The following is a 27496-nucleotide window of genomic DNA, read 5'->3' as shown; positions in this document are numbered from 1 at the left end:
TTCATGCTTTTATACAATCTATCGCACTCTCTAGCTCACAGCAGGTATCCTTGAAGTGAGGACTAGTTGCATCCTGGTGTTGTAAGACTTGCCTTTGAGTTAATAGGGAAGAACTTTTTCTATTTAAATACATAGGGATTGCTCAAAAATGGTCAAGGCAATCAATAGCTCCTCACATCAAACATTGCTTATACATGTACAGTTTAATGAATATTTTCACGACTAAGATTTAATAACAAAAAATACATCATGGAAAGCTCAAACTTTTGAAAACAACTTCCACCACCCACACAGAGGTTGTAATCCAGTTTAAATGGCTGTAGTTTCACTTACATGAAGCACACTAAGCTCCATTTCTCTAGCTAAAGAACTGGAAGTTGGTCTTCAGTAATCTCTTTTTAAATGTCCATTTTGGCGACTCATTTGCAGAACAGGTGGCAAGTATCTTGTGGCCAACACATTCACTTACAATGTCAGAAACAATTGGTGGGCAGAAGCAGGCAGTATAGAATCTGCATGACTGCAACAATTTAAAAAAAAACTATTTAAAAGGGCATCCAACAAAAATGTATACATATTATGCTGTTTTATTACTCCTGTTATTATCATTGTTTGTGATGGCCATCAGAAACAGCACTGCAATACACTGAACTTATGGCAGATGGACAACTGCCATCTTTTGGTTATGCTAATGAGAAATGTCGCTTTTTATGTACTTTGCTGTTTTTTTCCCCAGATGTGTGTGCTCATAGTGAAAACCTAATTCTACTTTTTTATGCTTAAGTGGATTGCTCGAGTTTTATAATATTGTAATTAAACTGTACACTAATGATTCATTCCCTAAAAATTGAGCCATAGTCCTATTAATGAGAACAGGTAAAGAAGAAAAGCAAACATGGAAAGAATACTGACTCTCACTACTGAAAAGCCAACTTAGAAGGTCCTTAAAGTTAGATGCTGCCCAGAAAATAGAAGGATTAATCTTGCAATGCCACGGAAGAGTTTACCTTCCTGAAGGCAAATAACTACAGCAGTAGCCCAAAGAGACCATGAATGTAGATTGAAAAGCAAATGAATAATGGATAAAGTATTGGTGACTCTTGGCTACATTCAGTAACAACAATAATGGGGCATCAGACGTTACTTCTCAATCAGAAATGATTCATGTGGCCCTGGGCAACCTGTTCTAGGTGTCCCTCCTTGAGCAGGGACATTGGACTAGATGATTTCCAGAGTCCCTTCCAACCTCAACCATTCTGTGGTATGTCACGGCAGCTCTGGCAAGTTGACTCCCAATACAAGGAAAGTCTATCTTCGATCACTCACTGTATACTTGTTAAATAGCTCTATCATTTTCATTTCCTTCAAGTAAAACAAACTATGACCCTTAGGATACCAAAACGCAAGATTTTCTAAACCAAAATTTAGACAGAGTCAGACACCTAAATAACATCAAGATGAACAATTGTGAGAAGCACTCAAACTCCAAATGGGTTTAACTTTTCTGAAAATCTAGCCAGGTATATCAATGCCTAAATGTAACCCAAATTCTTCTTAAAATGTGGTTCACACTATATATACTAAATTCCATTGAAGTTCAGTCTTTGGTATGCATCTTCCTACACCACTGAAAAGAACAGGTTTGTAGTAGAAGAAAAGACATTGCCAAAGTACTTAGCAAAGAAAGTGCAGTGTAAAAAATTTGTCAGAATTATTGTTTCAGATAGGTTTGAGTTCTAAACCTGCTCATCATCTTCATATAAATAGCTAAAGAGAACCAACCAGGATTCCTCAAACGGCTGGTCTTCAGAATTGAGACCCAGCTAAAATACCTTCACACTTGTAAGCTGACACAAGGTTCTATTTAACCATAGAATCATAGCATGGTTTGGGACCTTAAAGACCATTTCATTGCAATCCCCCTTCCATGGGCAGGGATACCTCCCACCAGAGCAGGTTGCTCAAAGCCCTATCCAGCCTGGCCCTAAACACTTCCAGGGATGGGGCTCTTACAGCTTCTCTGGTTAGCCTATTCTGATGCCTCACCACCCTCATAGTGAAGATTTTTTTCCTTTTATCTAAACCTACCCCTTTACAGTTTAGAACTGCTGCCCCTTGTATTATCACTATATTACCTGACAACAAGTCCCTCCCCATCTTGCCAGTAGGCCACCTTTAACTGAACAAAGACAGCTTTGGTCATAATGTTGAACACAACCACCAATTGTGGTTTATTTCATGCTAAGATGAAGAGGGAAGAAAGTTTGGATGTGGGCACTCAGAACGTTTTGGGGTGTTTTTCCCAAGAGCAGATGTTTGAAGGAAGTCTGTTTTATATCAATTTGGTATATTGTTTTGAATGGACACAAAATGTCCATGTAGTAACAGTACACCGGCAGCTGTCATTATCTATCCAGCTTTATCTTTCAGTACAGTTATGGGTATATACAACATCTGTATTACTGCCAATTAATCAGTCATTGTTATTGCCTGGTTATCAAACAAAAAATCTGGGAAGTCCAAACCATTTGCACTTCCAATGGTGCAGATCCCTTTCAATTTTTAGATCAGGCTATTATGTCCCATATTTTGAAATACTCAGAAAGCTCTCAGGAGTTGTTTTCTCTTAGGAAAAAAAAACCACATGAGATATATTTTTTTACTGAATTTCCTCAGGCTTCTGGAAGCGTATGTTTCATACTAGATATGCTGAGACAACTGGTAATGATCACTTCAGTACCAACTTAGCATTTACGTTGTGTAAAATCCATCACATGGTATCTATGCATATAGCTATGAATGTTGATCATCAAGACAGAGGAATTTAATTCTCTCATCTGCTGAACCATATAAAAAAATATCATGTTCAGGTAAGGCATACAACAGAACTTTCAATTCATTAGTTGTATTTAGTAAAATGCAGTGGCAAGACTATGTTCAGTTTTGTTCTCATTCATCTGGCACAAAATCACCACACTGCATTGCTCTTTAAGAACAAGAGCATACGAAATTTACAGGTCAAAAATTAACATAAGAAACTCACCTGCAGACCAAGAAGGATTTCACTGCAATGGAAATATATTTTAAAATGATACTTCTCACAGTTTGGGACTGAATATTATCATTAACAGAGGAAAGCTAAAAGCTCTTTTTTTTTCAAACAATATTTTGTCATTAAATGTGGGTATGAGTGAATATGCAGGGTTGATAGACAGCTCTTTATCACAGAACAGGTTCAAGCATGCATCACATTAATTTCAGCTTCTCCAACATGGCTCCAAACATCTATCTCTTTCCCAAAATCTAACAACGTAAGGTTTAGCTTCCATTCTTACTGAGTCATTAGTCTCTCTGTGGATACTGGAAATAAAGGCAATTGTGTATGGCTAATTGTGGCAGATATCAGATGACAGAATCAGTATACCCCAGTGGGATCTTAAAGGCGAGAAGATAAATGGAGGGCTTCAGACTACGAACCTGTCAGTGGGAATCAACAGGGTATTTCAAAATGAAAGATTCCATTTCACTGACAAAGGGTATCTTTGCCACAGGAAAACAATCAGATGTTAGCTGTTCTTCTATAAATACACTCTGCATTTCATTTATAAAAAGAAAATTCAATTTTGACATCCACAGATAGAAAAGTACTTCCTGTTGGTCTCACAGTATACTACTAAAGTCATGCCCTGATTTAAAATTCTCTAATGAAATAACAAAGGCATGTTTACTATCACTAGACAAACAAACATGAAAAATTCCTTGGCTTTGTCTTCACTGAGATACTGCTGTGTACCAAATTTTGCTGGGAGCAACAAAATGTGCATTGTGTCAGGTTCTTTGATCTCCCCTGAATACTACTGCTTTTAGTACACAAAGCCTGAAAGATGAGTGATAGGGAGGATAGAAAAAGGAGAATAGAAGGAACATTGTACTTTTCTGACCTTCTACTGTCTGATGACCAGAAGACAGCATTTGTAGAGAACACTATGGTTATATATAATGTATGTGAATTTCTGAAGAAGGGTTCCTCCTTGAAAGACACTATAATGGCTGCACATTCACTCATACTATTTACAGGTGGCTTCGGACAGTTAATAATGACAAGAAACAAGCACCAAAGAGCTAAATTGAATTTGAATGGAGTTCAGAAAGCACAATGCTTTTAGTCCAGCAGCTATACTCTGCATCACCAAATCTTCCCAAATAAGGTCAAAATAATCTTAATGTGATTTCCCCTCAGATTCAGCTCCACTAATGTTAGCATGGGTGAGAGTCCATTTCAAATGCTTCATTGTAAAATCTTTCTCTTAAGTATCTAGCCTATCTAACTCTTTCAAATGGCACCGGAAGTTAGAGGCATGTCCAATTTCTATTAGGTTATGGTGATAGCTAAAACCACTGTTAGATGTGAAGAAATAAAACTGGACTTTATTTTTTTTCCTACCAATACATACTCTTAAAGATCAAACGTGAAAGATTTGAAGGAGTCTACAGAGGCAGCAGTTTGAACCTCTCCCACTGACTGGCTGCCAAACTCTCCCAGACTAAATAACATGTAGCAAAACAACATAGGTGAATTTGGTCAATATGTTTGGTCAAAATGTTTCAACATTTTCCTTTACACAGAAACACAAAGACTCTAAGGTTTTCAAGTTCTTCACAACCTAAACTCATCTTAAGATATTTATAAAGTCAGTCACATTTTCACAAAGCCCACCTTCTTGTAAGGAAATTGTCATTGTGATAAAGCCCATTTTAATCAGAATACTTCAGCCCAACACATGCAGGGAGGGATATAGCCCAAAGCTGGTCCTGAAATGAAAGTAAACCATCCTCCTAACTTACTGGAGCACTGATGCATTATTTTAGGACTAGTTTGAATGACTACATAAATAAGAATTAGACTTAAACCTCTTTTTTTTTTATTTTTTCCTCATTCCTAGCTAGCTCCTTTTTTGTTTTTCATTTTTCCCCCTCTTCCTTCCATATGTATGTTCATGTGTGTTTGGCTATTATAAGAACTTTAACAATACTGATGTTATACTCCTCAAAATTCATTTCAGAGACATGACTATTATGGCTCCCATGATTCTTAAGCCACCTACGGTATTTGTAACTCACAGAATCAGAAACTAACACACAGACAGTGTAGCTTTTCATACAAAGGCACAATAGGAATGAATGTATTAACCTCTGTGGTGCATGGAATGTGTCAGCTTACACACTGGCAACTATTTCTGTGAAACTCAGCTAACTTCCGCTGGCTGTGTTAAAATGAAAAAAAATCTTCCCCAGCATTATGTCCCACGCTCTTGTGTGCTGGCCAAACAACTGAAATATCTAATGTGCTACAAAGTCTACTTCATACTGATGCTGGCCAAACTGAGTTTGAGAATTCATTTTACATGCACTGTTTATAAATGCTGAGCTTTTCCTAGCAGGTATAAAGCTCTCTGTTGCATGTGACTTGGCAAATAATCATGAGCAGGGAAACAAATTAGCTATGGAGAGCATGTGTTTTTTTTGCTTTCTCTTCTTACAAAAGAGTGTCAATCGGGATTGTGCAGAACTAGAGATGATTTGGAACTTGATTTAATTTTAATCCTAAATTTTACCTAGGTTAATCCTATCAGCAAAGTGAATGTGTGGACATGGACATCAAATTTTCTTAATTCCAACAATTTGATGAGGGTTGGGGGGCTGATCAGGAACAGCTGAGGAACATCTGTACCACTATCATTAAGACCCATGGACTGCACCTTAAAATCTCCAAAATTTAGAATGATATTGGGAGTTTTGAATCCCATACATGCAGCCAACAGGCATACTCTTTAACATAGCTTAAAAAAGATGCTTTCAGGCCCTTCCACCTGTTTTATAATTGCCTTTGTTAAATTAGTATAATCACTTGTTATCTGTGCTACAGCAGTGCCTAATATGTGCTGGGTCCCATGAAACACATCGGGAGGGGCCAGTTGTTGCGCTTACAGGCTTACAGCCTAAAAGGCCATAATCACATTAAGCGACTTCTAAGCAGTTCACAAGTGCTTGTCGGGACAGAGCTTTTCTGTGGTACGGTGTGAGTCTACAACCCAGCGGCCGGCACAGCCTGCCTTGGAAGTCTGGTGGAAGGGGCCAACTAACACACCGGCTTGCTGAAATCTGACGTGCCAACCTACCCGTGGTTAGATTGGCGATACAAATACAGAAACATAACGAAAAGTTCCCTAAAGGTGTGAGGAAAACGAACACAGACTGATAACTATTTCGCTTCAGATGCCAATGTTGCGTAGAGAGCGCAGACCAACAAACCCGCTCACGCCACTGTGTGCTGAGGGAAGTGAAGAACCGCTTACCGCATGCGGGGAACCTGCTGCCAGACTTACCTGCAGTTGGAGCGGGCCTAAGCCCGGCGTTGCTGCAGCAGCAGCTGCCATGGTAGTCGGGATCAGCTGAACGGGGTAGGGGTCACCTAAGTAAGAGAATAATAGAGGCGTCAGCACCTTTTATCTGCTCTCCACCTGCAAATTAAAGTCCTGCATTCACTCCTTCCAAAAGCCTTCTTTTGTGTGCCTTGTTGAGGCCTAATGAAAAGCTCTATTGTGCAGCCTTTTACTAACACTCTTTTCACAATTCTGGCTGAGAGAGGAATGTGAATAAAAGGCACAAGCAATTAAGGCGGAAACCTCATCCTTTTTCATGATGTATTTAGGGAAATGGAAAAAAAAGTGCACATTGATCAGAAGGCTGCACTTCAAAAAACAAAAAAAAAAAAAGAGAAAAAAAGAGGGAAGAAAGAAAGAAGATGGGGGTGGGGGACAAGAAAAGGAAAACAGTACAACCTTGATAAGATCACAGCATTAGAAGGGGACAAATTTACAAGCTTGTCCACAATATGGAGTTAACCAAACTCTGGTCACTGTTAGTAAACCGAGCCTCACACAGATCAGGAGTGGCACTCCCCTCACTACTGGGTTTTCTTTTAGGTGAGAAAAAAGCCTTCCTTTGCACTTTCAGGGTTTGAGTCTGTAACAGGAAAAAGCATGTGGAGTACATCAGAGACAAGCCTGTGATATCCCCACACCAACTCCACCTCATGACTTGTGATTCAGTTTTGCTTTTGAGTGAAAACTGTTTCAGCTTTAGTAAGGGTTCCATTGTACAGAGCAAGATAAAGGGATATAGTAAAGGCTTAAGAAAAAGTTGCAGGCATTTCTAAAGGAATATCACCTGAGGTGGCAAAAATTAAGATGGAGACAGGCATGTTTTAATGTTATGAAGCATTCACTCCTTATTTATCCCATTTGTTAAAATAAACTTCATGCTAACTCCCCAACACATCTGTTAATAAAACTTAAAAAAGTAAAACACACACACACAAAATGCTACTTGCATTATATTGCTTCTTCAAATGATAAAATGTTTAAGTACTTTCCACTCAAACAAGGATCACCAGATCCTCGATTTCTGTTTGTCCCTATGTTCTGGTAGCATAAGTGATTTCTGTAGCATTAAAAAAAAGCACTTCAAAAGAGACTACAGAAAAGTGAAGATGTGTTATCATGAAAATCTAGCTAAATGTTACAGTACCTTTTATTAGAGAGAGAGATTAAAACTTTTCCTTCTTTATTGTACTTTTTAAAAGTGAACTGGGGAAAAAGACAAATTAAGAAGGCAATGCAAGCTGTTCTGTGCAATCATTAGCTATTACTGAATTAAAGTTTATAACGGTATCAAACCTAAGTTACAGGCACAGAAAACAAAGGCAAAGAAATACACCTCGTGTTTTTGAAATGTTAGAAATAAGCCATGTTGGTGTATACTAGTTCAGGAAAACTGCTATTGTTTATTTTTTCCCTTTTATATTGCTATGTTCTTTACAGAGGTCTTTTCATTCACTGATTTTGATCTCCCGTTACAAATTAAATACTTTGACTTCTAGAGATGGAGGGCCAGAAAAAAAAAAATAGGCTGGGAAAGCATTTTAACAGATATTTAACCTCAAAGAGCATGTCTACTTATATGTGAGAACATCTTAAATAATGCTTTGCTGACTGAAGCCTCACAGTCTTTCAGTGCTACCTAGTCAAGCAACGAGAATCCAAAGTTTGACCCAAGCATCCGCATTCACCATTGTCCCTGCTCCAGCACCAGGCCACAGCTCTCTATTTATTTATTTATCATTTTATTATTTTATGTATTTATTATTAATGGGCAGCAGATTCCCTGCTTTGTGTTTGTTGTTGTGGTGGTGGTGATTTGTTTGTTTTCCCAGAAGATACCATTGCTCAGTATTTTCTGCTTTCCTTTTGCTTTAACTGAGGTGTATACTTTCCACTTCGTATCACAGATTGCACGAAACATTTCTCTGACTTGAAATTTTCTCAGGAGTTATCCTGTGACCCAAGAAAGGGGTCTTAAATATATGAAGACATGGAGAAGAAAGAGACAAGGTCAAAGATTTAACGTGAATGATGTTCAGCTGCTTCCACACCACTAGTAGCTCAAAGGCTAAGCCCAGTATCATTCTAAAAGACTCATTTCTAGAAGAGGATGTTTTGTACAAGTACCAGCCATAAAAGAACACGAGACAATTACTTTCTCAAATGCAAAGAGAATAACATGGGAAATGATGCTCACTAGAATGTTATTTTACATTAAGTTTGCACTTATAAGTTAATATATATTAAAACATACAAATTAAAAGATTAACTTCTCCATGTGCAGTCCCATGTTCCCCATTTCTCCATATAAGCCTCAGCCCAGTCTTCTACAACCTCATGCACAATTAATCAATCTCACTATTTTCAGCTCCCTAAACTCATACCCTATCTGTTGCGCTAATTCCTATTTTTTGTGATTCATTTTGTAATTATATCTGGTGGGCACTCAGGAGATAAGATATATTGAAGTCCCCATGGTCATGCACATACAGTCACAACCACTGAATTTGGTGGCTTACAGGAATGCCTCCCTAGGCATCCTTAGCAATGGACTCCTAAGGGACAAGTCTAGAAAGTAAGTCCATGAGCTTACTACACCAATACATGCTAATGTAGTTTTTCAGAGGTGTAATTCTAGGGAAAAATATTAAATTCATCCAAAAAATTGATTTTAACTGTGCAGAACTAGGCTCTCCTGTCTACTAGGTAAGTTGTTTGTTAGCTCACTCTTCAATGGGTTTTGCATATTTCTGGCACTCCAAAATGTTTTTAATGAACAAAAATATAAATCAAATCTGAAAGGCTTCTGTAGTCCGTCATGTATCTTTGCATTGTTATGCTTTGGGAACATCCTCTGCTATCTCATGCTTAACTTAGGGGTTTAGCATTTCTTCTTATGAAGAAAAATACACCCTGCCCATGCTCCAAATCTTTCGCAAGTGCAATTTATGCACAGTACATCCCTCTCACTGCTCCCACAGTACAGACACAGCAGCAGCAGCAATGGAGTTGGAAGAATGCACAATGACGAGCAGAGGCACTGTCGGGGTTAGTGCTCCACTGTGCTTGCCCGCTACAAACATCTAACAAAAGATCACCTCTGTCTGGAGGAGCTCACCGTCCACAGGAGACAAAGCACAGAAGAGAGGAATATGCTGTGCCTCATCCGAGGTCATGCAACAGCCCAGGGGAAAACCCACAGACAACTCCTAAGCCAGTGCCCTTCCAAGGGAAGGTTCCAGGTCCTACGTGAATGTGGAGGCCAAGCACTCATATACTCACATCACATAATGCAGGAACAACCACTACCTCTCAAAGTAATAACAAAGGCTTCAAGTCTCCTCTGATAAATATGTATCTACTCACTCTTTGCTACTGCTCTAGAATGTGGTATCTCTTTTTACTGTCCTTAAATTTTTTCACATATTGGACAAGTCTATGTGGACAAGACTATTCCTGTATTGGACAAGACGATTGTCTGTGCAGTTTTAGTTAATTCTGAAGTCTGGGAAATGTGTTTTATAACTATTTTGTTAATACTTCAGTAAATATCTTATTTTTAGATGTAAAAAGTCACTTTTTTTTTCTTTTTTTCCCAAGCTCTGGGAATATGTCAGGAATGTGAAGCAAGATGCACAATTATTAGAAATACCTATTTCCCAAGTCATCCACAAGCTTCTATCACTGAAAAGATAAATAAATGCTCAAACAATTATATTACATTTCAACTCATAAAATTTGCTGTTAACCCACTAACGCACACAGGCAGGAGCGTACCTCTGTGAATCTTTCAGCTATCAAAAGAAATATTTTGTACATTTCTTTCATGTTCCATCTCTTATTCTGAGTGGCCTTTTCTTATAAAATAAGCATCAGAGAATTTTGTTGTTGTTGTTTTTTCTTTAGTTCAATATATGGTAAAATCTGGAGCAGGTCAAAGGCTGGGATTTTTATTGCAAGAACATGATAAAAATTATTTCATTAGCTGACAAATTCTTCTGTTATACATAGTCATTCCCCACCTACCCTGTGACTTTACTTTGAAGAACATAATTATTCAAGACTGACTACTTGAAAAGAGCACAGAAATAAGTTTGTGCCAGTGATAAAGCTTGTAAAGAAGTGAATGGGATATGTCAGACTGGATGAGCTGATGGGGTGTATTAAAGGTGTTGGTACATACTGTAAGCAAAGGAGAATGCCATGGACCAGGCGTGGCTTATGGAAGGAAGAAGGCAAAGCTCAACCCTCAATTCTGGGCCAATTCTCTATTTCTCTATCTTTCTTTTGGTCCGTCTTCCGCTAACATACCCAGAACTTCTTTCCCGATAATTTATGCACTGCAACTTCTTTCAATTTCAAATCACACCTTCATCCTTGCCCAAAATAATCTTCTAAGATTTTGCTTACAAGAGCATTTTTCACAAAGTACATTCACTTTTAAACCACTCTTTCTATGAACCCTCCCCACCATCCTCCACTGAAAACAGTCTGTGAAAGTAAGCTGTGGTACAGAGCCAAGTGGACATCATGTCCCAAAACACAAAATAACAACCCTGTGCTTAGGAACTTAATTTTCAACTGACTAGCTACCAAACTCACAGATATTAAATGATTTCCATGCTTCTAGATGTACAACAGTGGCTCTTAAGCCATTTACGTGTTTTGCAAAATTTTATCAAAGGAGCTTAGTAAGTTAAGAAAATTAATTTATTTTTTTTAAGGGAAAATAAAACATAAGAGCTAACATTATGTGTGTAGCACCATTCACCTAAACTCACAGGGCATTTTTTGTATTCCTTTTTCTGTCACTCATCTCATTTATTCTCCTTCATGGTGTAATCCCCCCCAGCGTCTTGTCTCATCTCCTGACAGGCTGTAAGCTCTTCAGAGAAGGCACAATTGTCTTACTTGCTATATAAATCAAGTTACATGCTAATGTTAAATTATAATGTTTTGACAAGATTTTTAGGTTGAACCTGATTATATGAAACAATAGAACTCTCTGATTTTTTCCTGATTTTTTCTTCTTTAAATAAAAAAGAAACCAGAAAAGGAGAAGAAGGGTTATATTTCTCATGTTTTTTTTTTTGTTAATTTGATTTTTTTTTTTACTCATTGTTTTTCTCCTACCTCTCTTTCAGGGACAGCAAATGAAAAAAGTTGGAGGTCATGGAATGAGAAGAAAAAAATAAAACAGTGAAAAGAAAATAAGTATGAAACAAAAACAAATCCTTAAAGTATAATTTCCAAAAACAGAATGCTAGTCTAAATTCCATGAAAAATACCAGAATAAACATTTCCTTATAGTAGATACTGTTCAATAAAAAGGAATCTACATTATCTTCTCCCCATGTCTGACAAGCTCCAGAAAAAGCCACAATTTTACACTCAGTTTATTACTTAAGTATATTTATAATGATTTATCACAGCTGATGGGTAACTGACAGGTAAGCCACTACATCTCTTCTCACCACTCATTCATCCTCATCCTCATCCCCACTTTCCTTTTGGTTTTCTGGTGTGGTGGTGAACATGGAAGTGAGAGTAATGGGAGGCTGTGAAAGACATGGGCAGTGGTCCCCAACTTCTGGCCTTAGGCACTGGAAATTTAGACAGTTAAGAAAAAAGAGTATCAAGAAGATACCACTAGTGGCTTCCAAAAGGAAATCCAAACTGCCTGACTTCCTTTGAGGATATTTCTGGACAGTGTTGACCAACTACTACCTACAAGAGGTTAGCTTATGTTGTACTTTAGAGAAACAATTTGTCCTGTAGAAGAGGTGGCTTTGGAGGGACCTAAAAGCAGCCTTCCAGTTCTACAAGGAACTCATCAAGAAGACAGAACCAGGCTCCTCATGGCAGTATTTGGCCAGAGGACATGACCCAATAGACATAAATTAAATCAAGAGAGGATCACATTTTCCCCATGAGGACAGTCTGACATTGAAACAGGCTCTCAAAATTGTTTGCGCTGTCTCTGTCCTTGGATATTTTCTTGCCCTGACTGCATAAAGCCCTGAAAGCCTAGTCTTATCTCATATACGACTCTGCTTTGAGCAGCAAGTTGAACTACAAAGACCTTCTGAGGTCCCTTCCAACCAGAATAATCTTATGATCCTATGATTTCCAGGGTGCCCAAATATTTGTTTTAAACCTGTTGAATATATGATGCTTATTGAAAAGGTCTGAGTACTAAGGAAAGGCAATGTATTCCCACCAAGATTTGTACATGCTTATAAATTTAAAAATCAGGATTTTATTTGGCAGCCCAACTAGGGATAACATTGCTAAAACATCAGGTATCTGTTATAGTCTAGAAGCTGAGCTGAAACTATCAGCCTGTTTTTACGGGACCATTATTTTTCTTGCCTGTTTTGTTTTTATTAGTATTATTGTGAGAAGCCACACATAGATGTAGGGGATATGGGATTCTTTCAGTTAGAAATTGTCTTTAGTGGTGTTGTTAGTTTTCGCAGTTTCGATGCCTTCCATTGCGTTTGCAGCCTTACAGAAGTGACACATTCTCAAGTATGTTAGAAGGCAAAGTTGTTACCAAAAATTCCTCATTCTTGCTGTTTCTATCCACAATGCTATTATTCTTTTCTTATGCTAGGGGAGACATGAGAGTTTAGTCATATGCTCAGTCTTTTCTGAGGCATAAACAGTAGCCCTGAAAGATGACTAGCATCTTTATAAAGAAGCTACAGTGTGTGGTCTTCACAACACATGGTTCCTATTTTTGTCATTCTGATAAAAGCATAGCAATGTCAATAGTTTTTCTTGTGATTTGGTGATTGTCAATGACCTGTGTGTCAGCTGATACAGCTGACACAGTTAAGCCAGAAATTAGCGCTCAGTCTCTTCAGAAGCCAGACACATGGACACCAAGTACAAGAAAAATTATAAGACAGTCCACATGATACTCCATTAAACAATGAAACATGTGACTAACTAAAAAACAGAGATACATCAGCAAATTTCCCTGAGGAAGTTTATGGTATTTAACTCCTAAACATTAATTTTATTGTACTGTATGAGGAACCAATTAACTGAGTTTCATTTCTATCAGACAAGGAACTGTTCAGAACATAGATGAACAGTAAATTCAGCACATTTTAATTGTATTAGGCTTGGCTTGTTCATCTCACACATTTTTCCCAATTTTAAAAGGTAATTAGATATTTCATCAATAACTTTGTATGCATTATTTTACTTAGAACACTTCCAGCAGGAATGAGCTGGTATGTAAGAAACATACAATGTATCTATTGTATATTCACATTTTTCCCCCCTAATTGGATATGGTTGAAATAGTGATTGAAGTGCTTTCAGAAAGCCCTATGTTGATGACATCTGACTGGGAACACAATATGATTTGTTACAACAAATTATTCACAGGGGAGAGGAGGAATGGGCAAGGAAAAACAGTTCTTGTTTCTAAAATCTGGCATATTTCCATAAAAATAACATAGGTATAACTGCAAACAAAGGGCTACCTAGAAGTTTTCATGAGAATTTCTGAATAACCTGGGAAATATATGTGGTCTAAATCCCACTTCAAGAACATTTTGAAATACAGTATTAGCAACTATTGTTTCATGAGAAAAAAGAACAAATCCTAAAATCCCCATATAATTCAATTTCTTGCACACCTCGGCTTAGAAAACAAAGCGTGTTGTTCTTTATCCTCCAAAGAAGAAACTATCTGGCATTCTACAGCTTCAATCATATTGAAAAACCTCAACACCAACACACTGTGCCACACTACCATAAGAGGCTAATCAACATTTCACATCCTTTTAAAGGGTTCATCAAATGCTTAAAAGAAGCAATGGAGTGCACTTTCCAAAATATATCTTACTTAGCACCGTTAATTGGGGGGAACCCATCTTCTTTATGAAGTTTGTGCTATTCAGAGTCTTGTAGTAGAAAAACAATTGTAAACAATGCTGTAAATATGTAACCACAGAAGAGGCAGTGGGAAGCATTCTGTCTTTGTGCATTCTGCTGCTCACACTGGGCAGAATAACTAATATACCACTGTTCCCATCTTACTCCCTTCTTCCTTTTCTGTAAATTGTTCCCCAGAAGCAGCTTCCTTTGTTTTAACAAGTTTTTATTTCTTTCCCTTTGTTAGCTCTTATATAGGAGACAATCTTACTGTAAAGTTCCACACACAGACCTACACATATGTGCATTCATAAAAGGATCATGCTAGTTTCCACTAAGGAGCAGCCTCTTCTGAGGTGGAACTATGCGTTTTTTCAAGGGCACAATAGAAAACTTCTTATCTTCTATTGTTTACACTGTTTTTGTGCTTTCAACACACTTCACAAATATTAATTAGCTCTAAATAAATTCTAATTATTTCTAAGAGTGGCCCTAGCAGATCTGTATCATCTGGTGTGATGTTGACTTCAGTGAAGTCAACAGCAATGGCTTCTCAGACCCAAGTAGAGCTGACATTTTGGTCACCATTGTGTAGATGCTGGGAGGTGTGTATTATCTAACAAGTATCACAAGTGGAGCTGAACCAGTAATAGCAGTAGTAACAAATGATAGGGTTAAACACAGCTGGCTGAGAAAAAATTAGAACAGTTAAATGACCTGAGTCAATCTGCATAGTCTAAGTGTGGGAAAAGCTTTGCTATAGTTTGGGAAATGCAATTATCTGGCTCTGTTTGGTTTCAACATCAGCTGAAATGGAAGGAGCTCACCTGCTGATAAAAAACAATCTATTAATATATGCAGGATACTGGGGTTAACTCTTAACAGCTGCACATGACAGAAGTCACTTAGTAAACACCCCACTTTGAAACATCAACATCAAAGAGAGTTCTGATCTACATATATAATACTATGTTATATATAGTATTAATGTAGTATTAATGTATAGTATTAATGTAATAATTAGCTAATAATTAGCTAATAATTAATACTATATGTTATATATACTATATGTTAGGTATAGTATTAATATTTACTAGATAAATATAAATCTAAAAATATTAGACATTGTGCAAATAATAATATACAAAGAGGCTAGCATGAAAATTAAAATACTTAAATTCTAAATAGCACACAGTGATTAGATATGTAGCAGATAGGTAGGTAACCAGTATTTTTCTTGCTAATCACAGACAATATAGCCACATCACATACTTCCAACTTATTTTTCCTCACATGAAAAAAATTCTTTGATTGTAGATAATAATATTTAATACTTTTCACAACCAAGCAACTGCACCAGGTATGGAGGTCAAGAATCAACTGAAACCACAGATCATGAATCTTTTTCTTAAATAGAAATGTAATCCTAATAGAAGTTCCTCCCTTTTTCTCTGCCAACTTTACCACTACACAATATGCCATAGAAAAAAAAGGGGAAGTGTCAACTTGTGTAAATTGTCTCTTATGTAATGCAAACCATCTGCTTAAAAAACAAAACAAAATGAAAAACCAAGCCACTCCCAAGCATGACCTTCTATGGAGAAAAAGAAAGAAAAGGAAATTTACCACATTGAATCAAAAGCCAAAGACCATAACCTGCCATGTAACCATGGAGAAAACATTTACCCATCTCCTCCCTGTATTTACCTAATGTTGCAAAATATTTTGAAAAGTATAAGTGAATAATTTGCTGTGTGTATATTAGAGATTGACATTATTATATGCTCTTTAGTATTTCAACCCTCTAGAATATTTCCATTCAGACAGAAACCTAAGCAGATAAACCTCTCTTTTTCAATGAGAGTAGCTCTTACACAATGATGCCACCGTTGAATCAGAAGATCTCTGAGTCAGGGAGACATCCCTGAGTCCAGAGACAGATAGAATCTGTCAAAGCACATAGGTACAAAGTATCAGTATACTCTTCCTCTGTTCTTCTATTCTTCTTTAGGTGTTAGTCATGACAGGAATCTAAATGGACCCCTGCTATGACCTGCTATGGCTATTTTTGTGTTATTTACAATCTCACCTTCAAAAAAGGAAGTATTCGTAGAGAAAACAGCACTCCTCCGTTCCACTGTCTCTGGTTAAGTCATTATTCAATTGGGAAACACTGGCTGAGGAATCCTACCACATACACTCTCTAAAAGCACTGGAAGACATACATCTAACCCTCTTTTCCTCTAACATGGACAGGTGAATCAAAAAGTATTGAATAAATTGATTTTGTTTCATTATCTAAGCTGAACGGGACAAAAATAGCAGTATAAATAGGTATTCATTCTTTTTTCTCTTTCACAAACCTCAAGGCTTGATCACACATTCTCTTCCAGCTGCAGCTGTGCTGGATGAAGAGGACAGCATCTCCAACCACAGTCCCCTGCCAAAGGTTACCACTGTGACCAAGCTGCTTGCTTAATCACTTCCCAACATGTTTCCATCAAAATGAGCCAGCTTAGCTTAAGCAATTTTTACAGAATTTTAACCGCTATCCCAGTTTGGACAGAAGTGAGTTAGGGAGTGCTTAACCAAGAAGCTTGGCCAGTATGCCAGAAGTTAGAGGCACAGTGATGAGTGGCAAGAGGTGGTAAACTCTTCAGCCACGTGGCCTGCAGACAGAAGACGGCAGGTAACCCAGCCATGAGGTGTGACACAGTACAATCAACTAGAGACCTGAAGCGCCTTAGATCACACACTGCTTAATTTGAGATACTCTTTTGGAGGTCTCATTTTACAAACAGACATAGCACATAACAGCGTAAATACTACGTCCCTTTCAAGATGTCCTCAACCCGATACCCATAATCAAGGTACTCAACATCAGTAATTATTTATGAAAATATACATTATTTATCATGGCAATCTCCCCTTCCTTTTCCCCCAAATTTTCAAATCTCCCTTTTATTGAGAAATACCATCTGGATTTCTCTAAGAACTGATTTTCATGGCTATTAGTTATTTGTGATTGGAACTCAATTGTCCCATGCAGATTTTCTATGTTCCTATGTGCAGGTTGTTAATGTTATTAAATAACATAATCCCACTAGACAATTCCTATCAATCAACCACACAAAATAATTTTGAAAATCTATCAGTCCAGAAAAACGGATAGATTTTCCAAAAGGCCTGTGAAGATGAAAGGGAGTCAGGTTATGCACTATGCACCTTACGCATTTTCATTAGCACCAAAACACAGAATTGCAGTCAGCTAAAGATGCAGGTAGTGGGATTATCAGAAGTACATAAGAAGGCTTTGCTTCCAAAAGTGAACTTAGTGATCACTAAGTTAGGCATTTAATATGCTGAGAAGCTGAGCAAGTCAATCTGTTCTAAGTTCTCTGATGCAGTGCTATACTGGTATCCACTTTAGCTCATTTCAAGCTAGCATTGGTGACTGTACTGAAGTTCATAGCATTAATATTTGCTAAATATCCTTTAGATTTAGATCCTAGTGCCTTTTCAAATGGAGATGTAGTCTCCTAAATCATTCAGGTACTTCAGAAAATTTTATCCAAACCTCTTTGGTTTACAATCTACCACATCTTTGCCAAGAGGCCTGATAAACAGAAGGGCAAACAGAAAAGTGGGAGAAATATGTTTTAATGGCCTGTCAAAAACATTACTTGATGTGAACATGTTATAGTTTTAATACAGCTACTTTTTTTTTCATTGCTACAAGCTTTCTAGGTGTAGCTAAATCCATATATGCTTTTGTTTACACTAAACTGAGTGGAAAGAAAAAATCCTTTGGATTACTTATCACTTTTCCTCAGCTTCTCAGTCAAATTCAGTCAAACATGCCAGGGAATCACCAAACACAGAGCTGTCTTTTTCCACTGGCTTCTGCTCAGTCCTAGACCTTGGCATGCTGTTAATTCCAAGCCTTACTGCCAGGAGCAGCAGCCACTTTGCTCTTTTTCTTTTTCCTTTTCAAGGTTACACAAACATGTGATGTCATATGTACTTCATGGATGTGAGGTACTATATGAATGTCTTACAGTTAATGCACATGCAGTAAATGGAAGGGAAAAAAAAACACTTCAACTCTTTCTATCAGACTATTCTTTCAAATCAGACTTCATTAACATGGAAATGATTTGATCTGCCAGATGTATCTAATAGGGTGCCTTTCTTGACCTTTTCCAGGCCTACAGTTATGTTAGCATCATATCCAGCATGGCTTTCAGTTAAACATTCTGTAATGTGGATCACTGCTTCTCCCTTTTGAGAAAGAACAAGTGTGAAATCACTGGAAGAACTGAATGAGCCTATGCTTTGGCACTGTAGCTGCTGAGGGATGTGAAGTGTTTTGAACAGTACTTTTCAGTAGTGGTCCCAGACTATAAAATGTTAGGAAAAGGCAGTTGTGGCCAAGCAACTCAAGTTCTCATTCAAGTACTATATCTACAATGTTACGGGAACTGAAAGAAATCTCAAATTGTGGGCTAAGCCAGTTTAACTAAAGGGATCTTTTTACATTCTAATTTTGTGAAACTACTGCAGTGGCAAGTGCTGAGTAATGCAAAATAACCAATGAATTCATGGGTTAGTCAATGATACAGATGGATAGACTAACATGGACATAGTAAAGCTAAGCACACATACTAGCAACAGAGAACAGAAGAGCAAGCAAATCCCAGATAACTCAGTAGGAGTCTGATGTCAGAAGAGTTATACAAGCAGAAATGCATGAAAATGAGACTATGAAATTCATCCTTTAGCTAATTCTATTCATGAAAATGGAGATCCTCAGTAAATCTTTAACTTGCATTTGTTACCATATAGCTGACAGGAACATGAAATCCTATAGAAGGCTTAAATAAAATTTCCTCCCCAAAAAAATAGGAGAGTGTAGAGAACAATACAAATCTCTCAAAGATTAAAAAAGTAGATGCTGTATTTTTTAGTGTTAGGCTCTCATAAATATAGTGTTAGTCCATCAAACTGAAAGGCATATGCTATCTTTGATCTCTGTGCAGAACCCCTGTTGAGATTAATGTGAGTTCTGTGTGAAGAAAGACACTAGAATAGGCCCTCAGTTCACAAATAGTAGGCAGGCTGCTTCAGGAAAAAAATGTATTTTCTTACAACAGTGTTGAAATTTATTGGGAAATTTCAAATAGCTTCTCTTCAGATCTATGTATGTTTGTGTGGTCATGAGCCTTCACTTGTCAAAAAGATCTGTCAGAAAGAAGGTGCATAAATCTTCTTTTTGTGTGAAATGTTTTGCTGTTACATTGAAACACATACTTATCTGACAATCTTTTCTCATACAACACTGACTACTCCTTCCTTTTAAACTCATCTGTGCAAGTTACTAGCTTTGTCCACTGGGCTAGAGAGGTGACACTTCTATACGGATTGGCATGAAAATGTGCCCTATACCCACTTCCAGCTAAAAAAGTCTACAGGACTTACTGCATCCCGCTTTGTAGCTGAAACCAGGAGGAAGAAGGAATCCTTGCTGAGCAGCTGCTGCTAGGGTTCGTTGGTCTGGAGGGAATACGGGAATCATTAATGGAGGCAGCTGACCCTGGACCTGCTGAACAGGAGAGGGAAAATCAAACGTGGAATTTTTTCTAGGGGAAAATGTTTGCTTACATGCTTTCTCTCACTTCTACTCTGTGAGGTCAGGTTTGAATATGCTCCTCCATAATGTTCCAGTAGCATCAACTATTCAGCCTCATCTTAATTATCAAAACACTTCATATGAATCACATTAATCCAAAATAAATCAAAAGATTGCACTAACGCATACCTATTTTCCAATTAATTATTCCCCCCACAGTCCATAACCCTCAGTTCTATTTGACTACGGGGAGGGGTGGGGTTTATCGTATTGTGCAACAAAATCTTAGTCTCAAATAGTAGCTTTCATACTGACTGAGCACAAACACAAAGATCCAAATACACAGAAGTACAAACATGTGCAAAAGTAATGTACAGCACAGTCAGTACTATTTTTCTGCCCATATATGTGAATTTATATGTACACGTGAAAAGACAAAGTCTGTGAGATGTTAAGAAAAAAGCTGAGACACTTTATTCACAAATATAACACAGCTATGTCTAAAGTGTTAGCTGTTCAACTTTGCACAGCAACCGTATACAACCATGGAAGCCAGGAAGTGGAAAATATTATATTGTAAATGGATACTGCAAAAGACTTAAGACATGCAGAAATTAGTCATCAAAACTGGAGGTTTGCCATGGCACAGCATCTAATACTATTGCTTTTACCAAGTTTTGCCAGAGGTTTTAATTAGTAGAACTGGACAACGTCTTTGTATTTCACGCAGATGAGAAACAGAAAGTTTGCTAGATTAAACAATTAAATAGCTAGTTTTAAGTTAAACAAACAAACAAACAAAACACCACCGTACTGACAAGTAAAACTTTATTTTCTGTAGATCAGTCAGTAGAGAATGACTCATTTTTTAAGAAAGGTCATTCTAGATTTGTAATTGCACTGTAAAGCTGAAGCATTGGAAGTATAGATCCATTACCACAGATTAAAAAAAAAAAAAAAAAAAAAAAAAAAAAAAAGTTTGTGTGGTCTGTAGACTTAAGAAACAAGGAGAATTAGGGTGTTGGTAGACAAGTGTTTTTAGCCAGAGGCATAAGAAGGTATTACTCCTTTCATTATTGCCTGTGTAGCAGAACTGGCAAAAGAGAATCTGTGTCAGCTCTTTGGCTGCCACAGCTCAGAGTACAGCATTTTAATTTAATTTTATTTTAATTTAATCTCCTGAAGATCCAGGAGATGTCTCAGTTCACCCAACACTGCTACAAAGAATGATATGAAATTCGGGATCGTAACCTCTTAATTTATGCCAGGACCTGTCAACACCTATATGTGTGCTGCCTGTATCTTTATAGTCTGAAACAATTTGCAAGGATGAAGTTCAAGAGTGCGGTTGATGGAAATCCTTGCAGTGGGAGATTAAGATTGGGACTGAAACTGGAGTAGATGTGGCTCCATTCACTGAACTCAATTCGTTTTTTGTTACTTCAGTACTCTGCTTTCTGTTCTCATCCTCTTAACTATAAGGCATATGTACTTTAACTGGACTTCAGGAGATAAAAACATTTCAAACGTGACTTCTCATAATCACTCAGTCACCCTAGAACTAACAGTCCAATGTTTGCCTTTTCGTCTTTTTTTTTTGCCTTTTTTTTTTTTTTAAAGACAAAGACAAAGTAACTGTATTCTTTTAGAACAAAAATGAACAGCCTTGTGGAATTTTTGCATAGTACTCTTCTTCGGCAAAAAGCCACAGAACTTTTTTTTTAAATGGTTTCCAAGGATGAAAGTGACTTTGCCAAGCAAAGAAGCTTCAAAACAGGACTCAAAAACACTAATAGAAAGACAGATGGTTCTACTAAGAGATTTGCTGCCAAAAAAAATGTTAAAAAAAAAAAAAAAAAAGTGAAAAAAATGGAGTGATGTTATTGAAGCTGACTGCAAAGTTCTCTGATGACTGCAAATACTCTTGTCCCACTGCAAGTGTTAACTCTGCCTCCAGGGCTAATATAACTAAAGCACCACACACACACAAATTGTCATTGCCAAGCCCACAATGTAGCACAAGTCTGCACTTGATTCCAAGTGACTGCCAAATACACGAGCAAAACACCACACTGAAAAACTCCCATTTAGGAAAACATTTACCAGGAAAATGCCCTTTCTTCTTAAACCTGACTGTTGCAATTCATTTTTTTTTTCAAATCACTGTTCCCCTTTGTCTCTCCACAGGGCCTTTAGATCCACTAATTTCAATGACACAAACCCAGTTGTGTTAAGGAGGTAAGGACTGTAGAGTGATAAGGATGGTTTGCATGGATACAGAAATAACGCAGTCAAAACAATGTGATTTTCATTCCAGGATGGAATGTATGTAGCACCACTCAAACAGCTACACTTCATTTTCTCCCAAATACAAATAAGTGCAATTATGATTTTATTTTAATCCGATTACCTGACACAATACAATACAAATTACTCTTCATTTTTATGGCTCATTTAACTACCACATTTTAACTTTTGTATGTTTATTATTATTACCTAGAATTGCTAGGATACAACTGTTTCAAGTGGCACAGAATACAGGCCCTTCATTCTGAGTTTTATGCGAAGGGTATTTTCCTTTTGTTGCTGTTGTTGTTTTTTAGCTATTACTACATCAATTAACAGCTCTTACAAAAGTTTTGCTTTGCTACATTGTTTGCATACTTTCCAAAGTTTTCTCAACAATAATTTCTTCACTTCTAATTTCAATGTAATGGACTACAAACCAGAGCTATTTTCAGCCTTTCCAATTTATTCTGCTACTGGACAAATATATGTACACAAAATACTAACACATCTTTAACAATAAAAAAATGAATAGAGTTGTCAAGATTGTCCACTTGCCAGTCTCTCTATATGATTGATTAACTCTTCTTAGTTGTAATTTCCTGAAAGATTGTAATTTAAATCCCAATAGATTTAATGGGCTAAAACCTCACCGTGTAACTTCGTATGTACTTTGTCATATTAGTCTGGATGATGCAGATACAATCTCCCAAGGGCCTGTTTTTTTCACTACACATATTATTGTCCCAATGTCAACTGAACAAACAGTTCCCTGCTCTTTCTCTCAGTTTTAATGCAATCACCACATATCTGATTAACCATAAGTACTCTTGGGCTGCAGATGTGTGTTATGCACAGAAAAGGAATCTGACATAAAGGAAACAGCAAAGAAATGAACAGAATGTCATGAGAGTTGTAGGTCTTTACGAAGTCAGTTCACCGCTCAGGGAATTTGTACTTTCATTCACATATCTCTGACAAATAATTTGATGCAAGAGAGAAGCCCATGCTGCAAGGAAGGAAGGAAGACCATACCACTTGACATTTAGGTTTTGAGAAATATTTCCCTTAAGTAAGTGGTTAAGCAAGAGTTCAAACAGCCTCTCTTATTTATGATGAGGAGAGCAAGTCATCTTCTGTTATGGCAAAATATTTTAGGAGTGGCAGAAATTGAAACCAAGTTTTAACTGGAGCCCACACCAGTATCAGGGACCCTTCATACTCATCACTTAAAATACAAAAGGGAGACTAGCCCTAAAGATCTTAACAATAGAAAAACAGTATGAGCATGTGACAAGTTATTAATACTGTATTTACTGTGCAAGTGGGAAACTGAAGCAACCGGAGTTGCCTGTAAAGACTTTCAGTTTGGGGAAATGCCTCTCTGAATCTTTACTTGCTTTGATGCCTTTCAAATCTGACCTTAAATGACTTACCCTTACCAAAAGAAATTTGTTATTAAACTTGGAACAGCTTCAAGATGTGGTAACCTAGGCCAGTATCTTCACAGATCTATGTGTTTCCTTTATGACTGACCATAACAAATGCACTCACATAAGTAAGTGCATTCGGTGCAGCTAATGCCAAATTCACAGAATTCCTGGCTTCATTATAAGCATAATACTTCTGTTTAAATTTTGGTCTCTTACCTTCTTTTAGGGACATACGATGGTTACCACAGCTACCTAAGCACTAAGCAGTATGTTTTTAACAGCTACCCCTACTGTTTGTTACTAGCTCCTGCTGTGACTTATATAAATTTAGATTGCAAACACTTGACAATTGCAGTTCTACTCCATTTTCTGTAAAATGCCACATGCACTTTGGGTCATTATATAAGTAGCTGCAAATACAAAACAGTTTGACAAAACAATAAGGTTGCAAAGGTAAGCATTCAAGGCTTAGGAAATATCAGAATCAGGATAGCTTGCATGACCTTATTTTGGCCCATTATGCCCAAGCATCCTGACAATCTTTTACCAGAAGTTCACAGTTTTTCCCCTCACGTGATTCTTGCTTAATTCATCAGGCTCATAATATTTCTCAAATAACATAAACCCATACTTTCAGCAAACCTAAGCCCCTAACATAGTAGCTACTGTTAGTTTTATCTGTTTTATCCTTATACACATACACCAATTTAATTTCCGTAGTTGCTCATTACATGTTTATTAGCATAAACTTTTGTATAAGTTTTCCTCTCTCCAAGGTAAATAGTTCAATACAGTTCCTGGCATCCATGTATAACACTTTACACTGAGGGGTGAATACTGATCTTCCACCTACCTCTAGTTCCTCAGAAGAAATTCTATCAATTTCAGTGAGACTGGTGACGGAGTAACGAATTACTCAGTGTGAATAAGACGGCTGCAAAAAGCAACACTCCCTTCTCTGCAAACCAACAAAACTCCAAGCAGTCCTTTACCCTTGAGCTGTTCAGATGTCCTTCACAAGCTGCACGAGCATCTTTTCTGAAATGATCTCCTAAATGGCTTCTTCATGTGGATGTGTGTCTAATTTTTATTTTCATTTGAGTTACCATTGTCAGTTACTCAAAGAAGTTCAAATTTTACATTCCTAGAACCATAGATGTGCTTGAATGATTCTTTTAACTTCGAATTGTTGTATGAGTATTTTCTTGCCCACAACCTGTTTAGAAGTTAAGTATCTCTTCTGCTGTATATAAAAGAATGTAATGTACATTTACCATGCAATGACATAAATATGTCCTTCAAAAATGACAGGTTTAATTGCATCAGTCCCCCTTCCTCCAGAAACACTTGGCTCACAGTGGCGCACACTCTGCTGAGGACTGGATTCTTTAATTAGCATGTGTTGGCCAGCTCTTTCTCTCTCTCTCTCACACCCCCCCACGTCTATCTTAAGGGAAATAAAAATATATGTCCTCATATAACTACAATCTGCTATTTTCCCTTACAGTGACGTTTAAAATAAGAAAAGAAAATGTTATTCTCCTCATTTTCTTCCGTATACCAGTTCCCTAAATCGACTTAAGTGTGTCCCAAATCTATGTAACAGGGAGACTTGCCCATCTGGGTAATGCAGCGATCACTTTCACAGTGAGTTTGAGGTGGATTTTTATGGGGTGCTTAGTGAATGCTTAAGAAGCAAAAATAGAAGATGTATGCCCAGAAGAAGAGACGCACAGGAGACAGACAGCACACCCATCCTACCTCATGCTCTAAAGACCAAATGCTTTGCCTTTACTGCTGAGAAGCAGCTCACTCCACGGCCAGGCATGGTGGTATAGGGGTTCCTGGCAAAGAATTTTGTGATCAATGTTTCTTCTTGATTCTCACTTGAGAGTTTTTCTGCAGCAGATGCTTTGGGCCCTAAACATTACTCTTTCCTTTGTTGCATAAGAGGCTGTCACAGTTCATACCAGTACTTATCAAAATTCGTCTTGCCTGAACACCCCAGACCATTCAATAGTAGCACCTCACTGTTGACAATTGTTTACAAACAGTGGTACTGATAGTAGAAAAGTGGCAATCTTTTAAGAAGAATGAAAAAGGTTATTTAGGCAGAAAAAAATACCTCCTATTTTAACTCCACTACCACAAGAGAATCTTATTCAGAATGATAGTGTAGAAAAAATTATTAGTTTGCTGGAATATGGCAACAATCTGTCTTAACAAGTAATAGGTTGTATGCATGCACCTTGGCTCACAGAAAACACGTGAAAAGAACTTTGAGGGAAACTGAAATCCAGAGAACTACATCAACAAACATTTTTTGTTTTAAAAGGCAAGGCTTTTCCAGGCAGGAAACTTTCTGTCTTTGCTCAGTCCTGCAAGAGAATCCAGGTGTCACCACCAGAACCCATCTCAAAATTATCTCATCAAAAAGTCTTTAAGTACTACTGAATGAACATGTTTAGCCTTTTTAACTGAAGTGCAGAGAAGTGCCTTAAACTGCCAAATAATACAGACAGTAGCTGTTTCCATGTCAATAATTTGCTTCCAAAGGCTTCCCTCCTCCACTTCATACTACGGAACAAAATGTCTGGTGAGAGACAAACACCTTTAGCAGCATTTTGAAGGATATGAGCCAAAACGTATTTTTGCATCAAGAAGCATCTCTTGGATACCTCTAAGGGAAGAAAAAGCAGTATTATTTATTGATTTATGTAACTAAGATAACTTCAGAACACTTCTTTTCTATTTGATTTGGTACAGAAAAATCATGCAGAGGAGAGAAAATGTGTTTCTCCCATTTGGGACGACACATAACAAGGAGTATTCTGGCTTGTGCCACTTAGCATGGAAGTTATCCACAGAGCAATTTTGCCACGAAGGCATTTGCACAAATGGCCCTACTGAAAAGGAAGAGGCCATCTGAAATAAAAAAGAAGACCCACTGAAATTCATTCCAGTATGAAGTTGTTTTACGTCAAAATCTTAAGAGTTCATGCATGAATGGCTGCTCCAGGCCCTGCAGCACCCCAGTGGCTGGGGTTCTCCAGCAAAAACAGGACTTGAAGGACAAGTTAGCCAACCTACCTTAATTCAGGTAATAGCTACGCTGGAAGACTGAAACATATTCTCTAAACTGCCCTTTCTAATCAAAGTCAGTTGCAGCTCTGGAGCAAAATTCAAAACAATGTGCACTTTTTTTTTTTTTTTTTTTTTTTTTTGAGGAAAAAGATCCATTGTTTGGTTGATTGAGCCATTTGTTCCATGAAGAGGCTAAAGTTAGCATAGGGCACAAAATTGTCTTTAGAGGTATGATGACCAATGTTTGGGCCAGACTGATTCACCTGATTCATTTCACCTTAATTAAAATTCACATAAATACTGTTTCTTATGCCATAGCTTCCAAGCACCTAGTTGTCTTGTTTAATTGGTAGTACCCTTCGTAGAAGGACAAGCCAGGACTATAATGGAAAGCTGCCATCAACTTGTGACTGTCACAACTGATGATTTATATGGCATATTGTCCTCTATCTGTGTATTTCCTGGCTAATAGCAACTTGCTCCCAAATGTAACTGTCACGTAGCAAGTTATCTGCAAAGTCACTCCCTTCGAACTGGAAAGTCTATGAGCTTGCATTAATAACCAATGCTGCCTTACAGCATATGATAGAGCATACAGTTCCCAGATGCTTGTTTAATGCTTTTCCCAATGAGCTCTGGACCAGTGCTGACGGCTCTAGCAGTAAGCTATTCAGGGAAACATTTGTCAGTGAAAAGAAAACAGGTGTGAGATTTCCTGATGTGTTTTA

General features: G+C 37.5%; 1 protein-coding gene across 25 annotated transcripts in view; it reads right to left on the bottom strand.

Moving 5' to 3' along the window:
• SOX5 (SRY-box transcription factor 5) overlaps nucleotides 1-27496 on the bottom strand; it is a 650695-nt gene that overhangs the window by 82820 nt on the left and 540379 nt on the right. For 17 of the 25 annotated variants that reach the window (XM_084509197.1, XM_084509199.1, XM_084509212.1 and 14 more), the window contains 2 exons: nucleotides 19815-19938; nucleotides 6387-6472 (listed from right to left, as the gene is read on the bottom strand). In XM_084509197.1, coding sequence (XP_084365323.1) covers nucleotides 6387-6472; nucleotides 19815-19938 — 210 coding nt within the window. The remainder of the gene's footprint in view (nucleotides 1-6386; nucleotides 6473-19814; nucleotides 19939-27496) is intronic. The other 8 variants (XM_084509203.1, XM_084509211.1, XM_084509214.1 and 5 more) reach the window with 1 other exon arrangement.

The sequence above is a fragment of the Aythya ferina genome (assembly GCF_964211825.1).
Source record: "Aythya ferina genome assembly, chromosome: 1".
NCBI lineage: Eukaryota > Metazoa > Chordata > Aves > Anseriformes > Anatidae > Aythya > Aythya ferina.
Note: the sequence above shows the minus strand (reverse complement) of the source record. Positions and strands in the feature narration are given on the sequence as shown.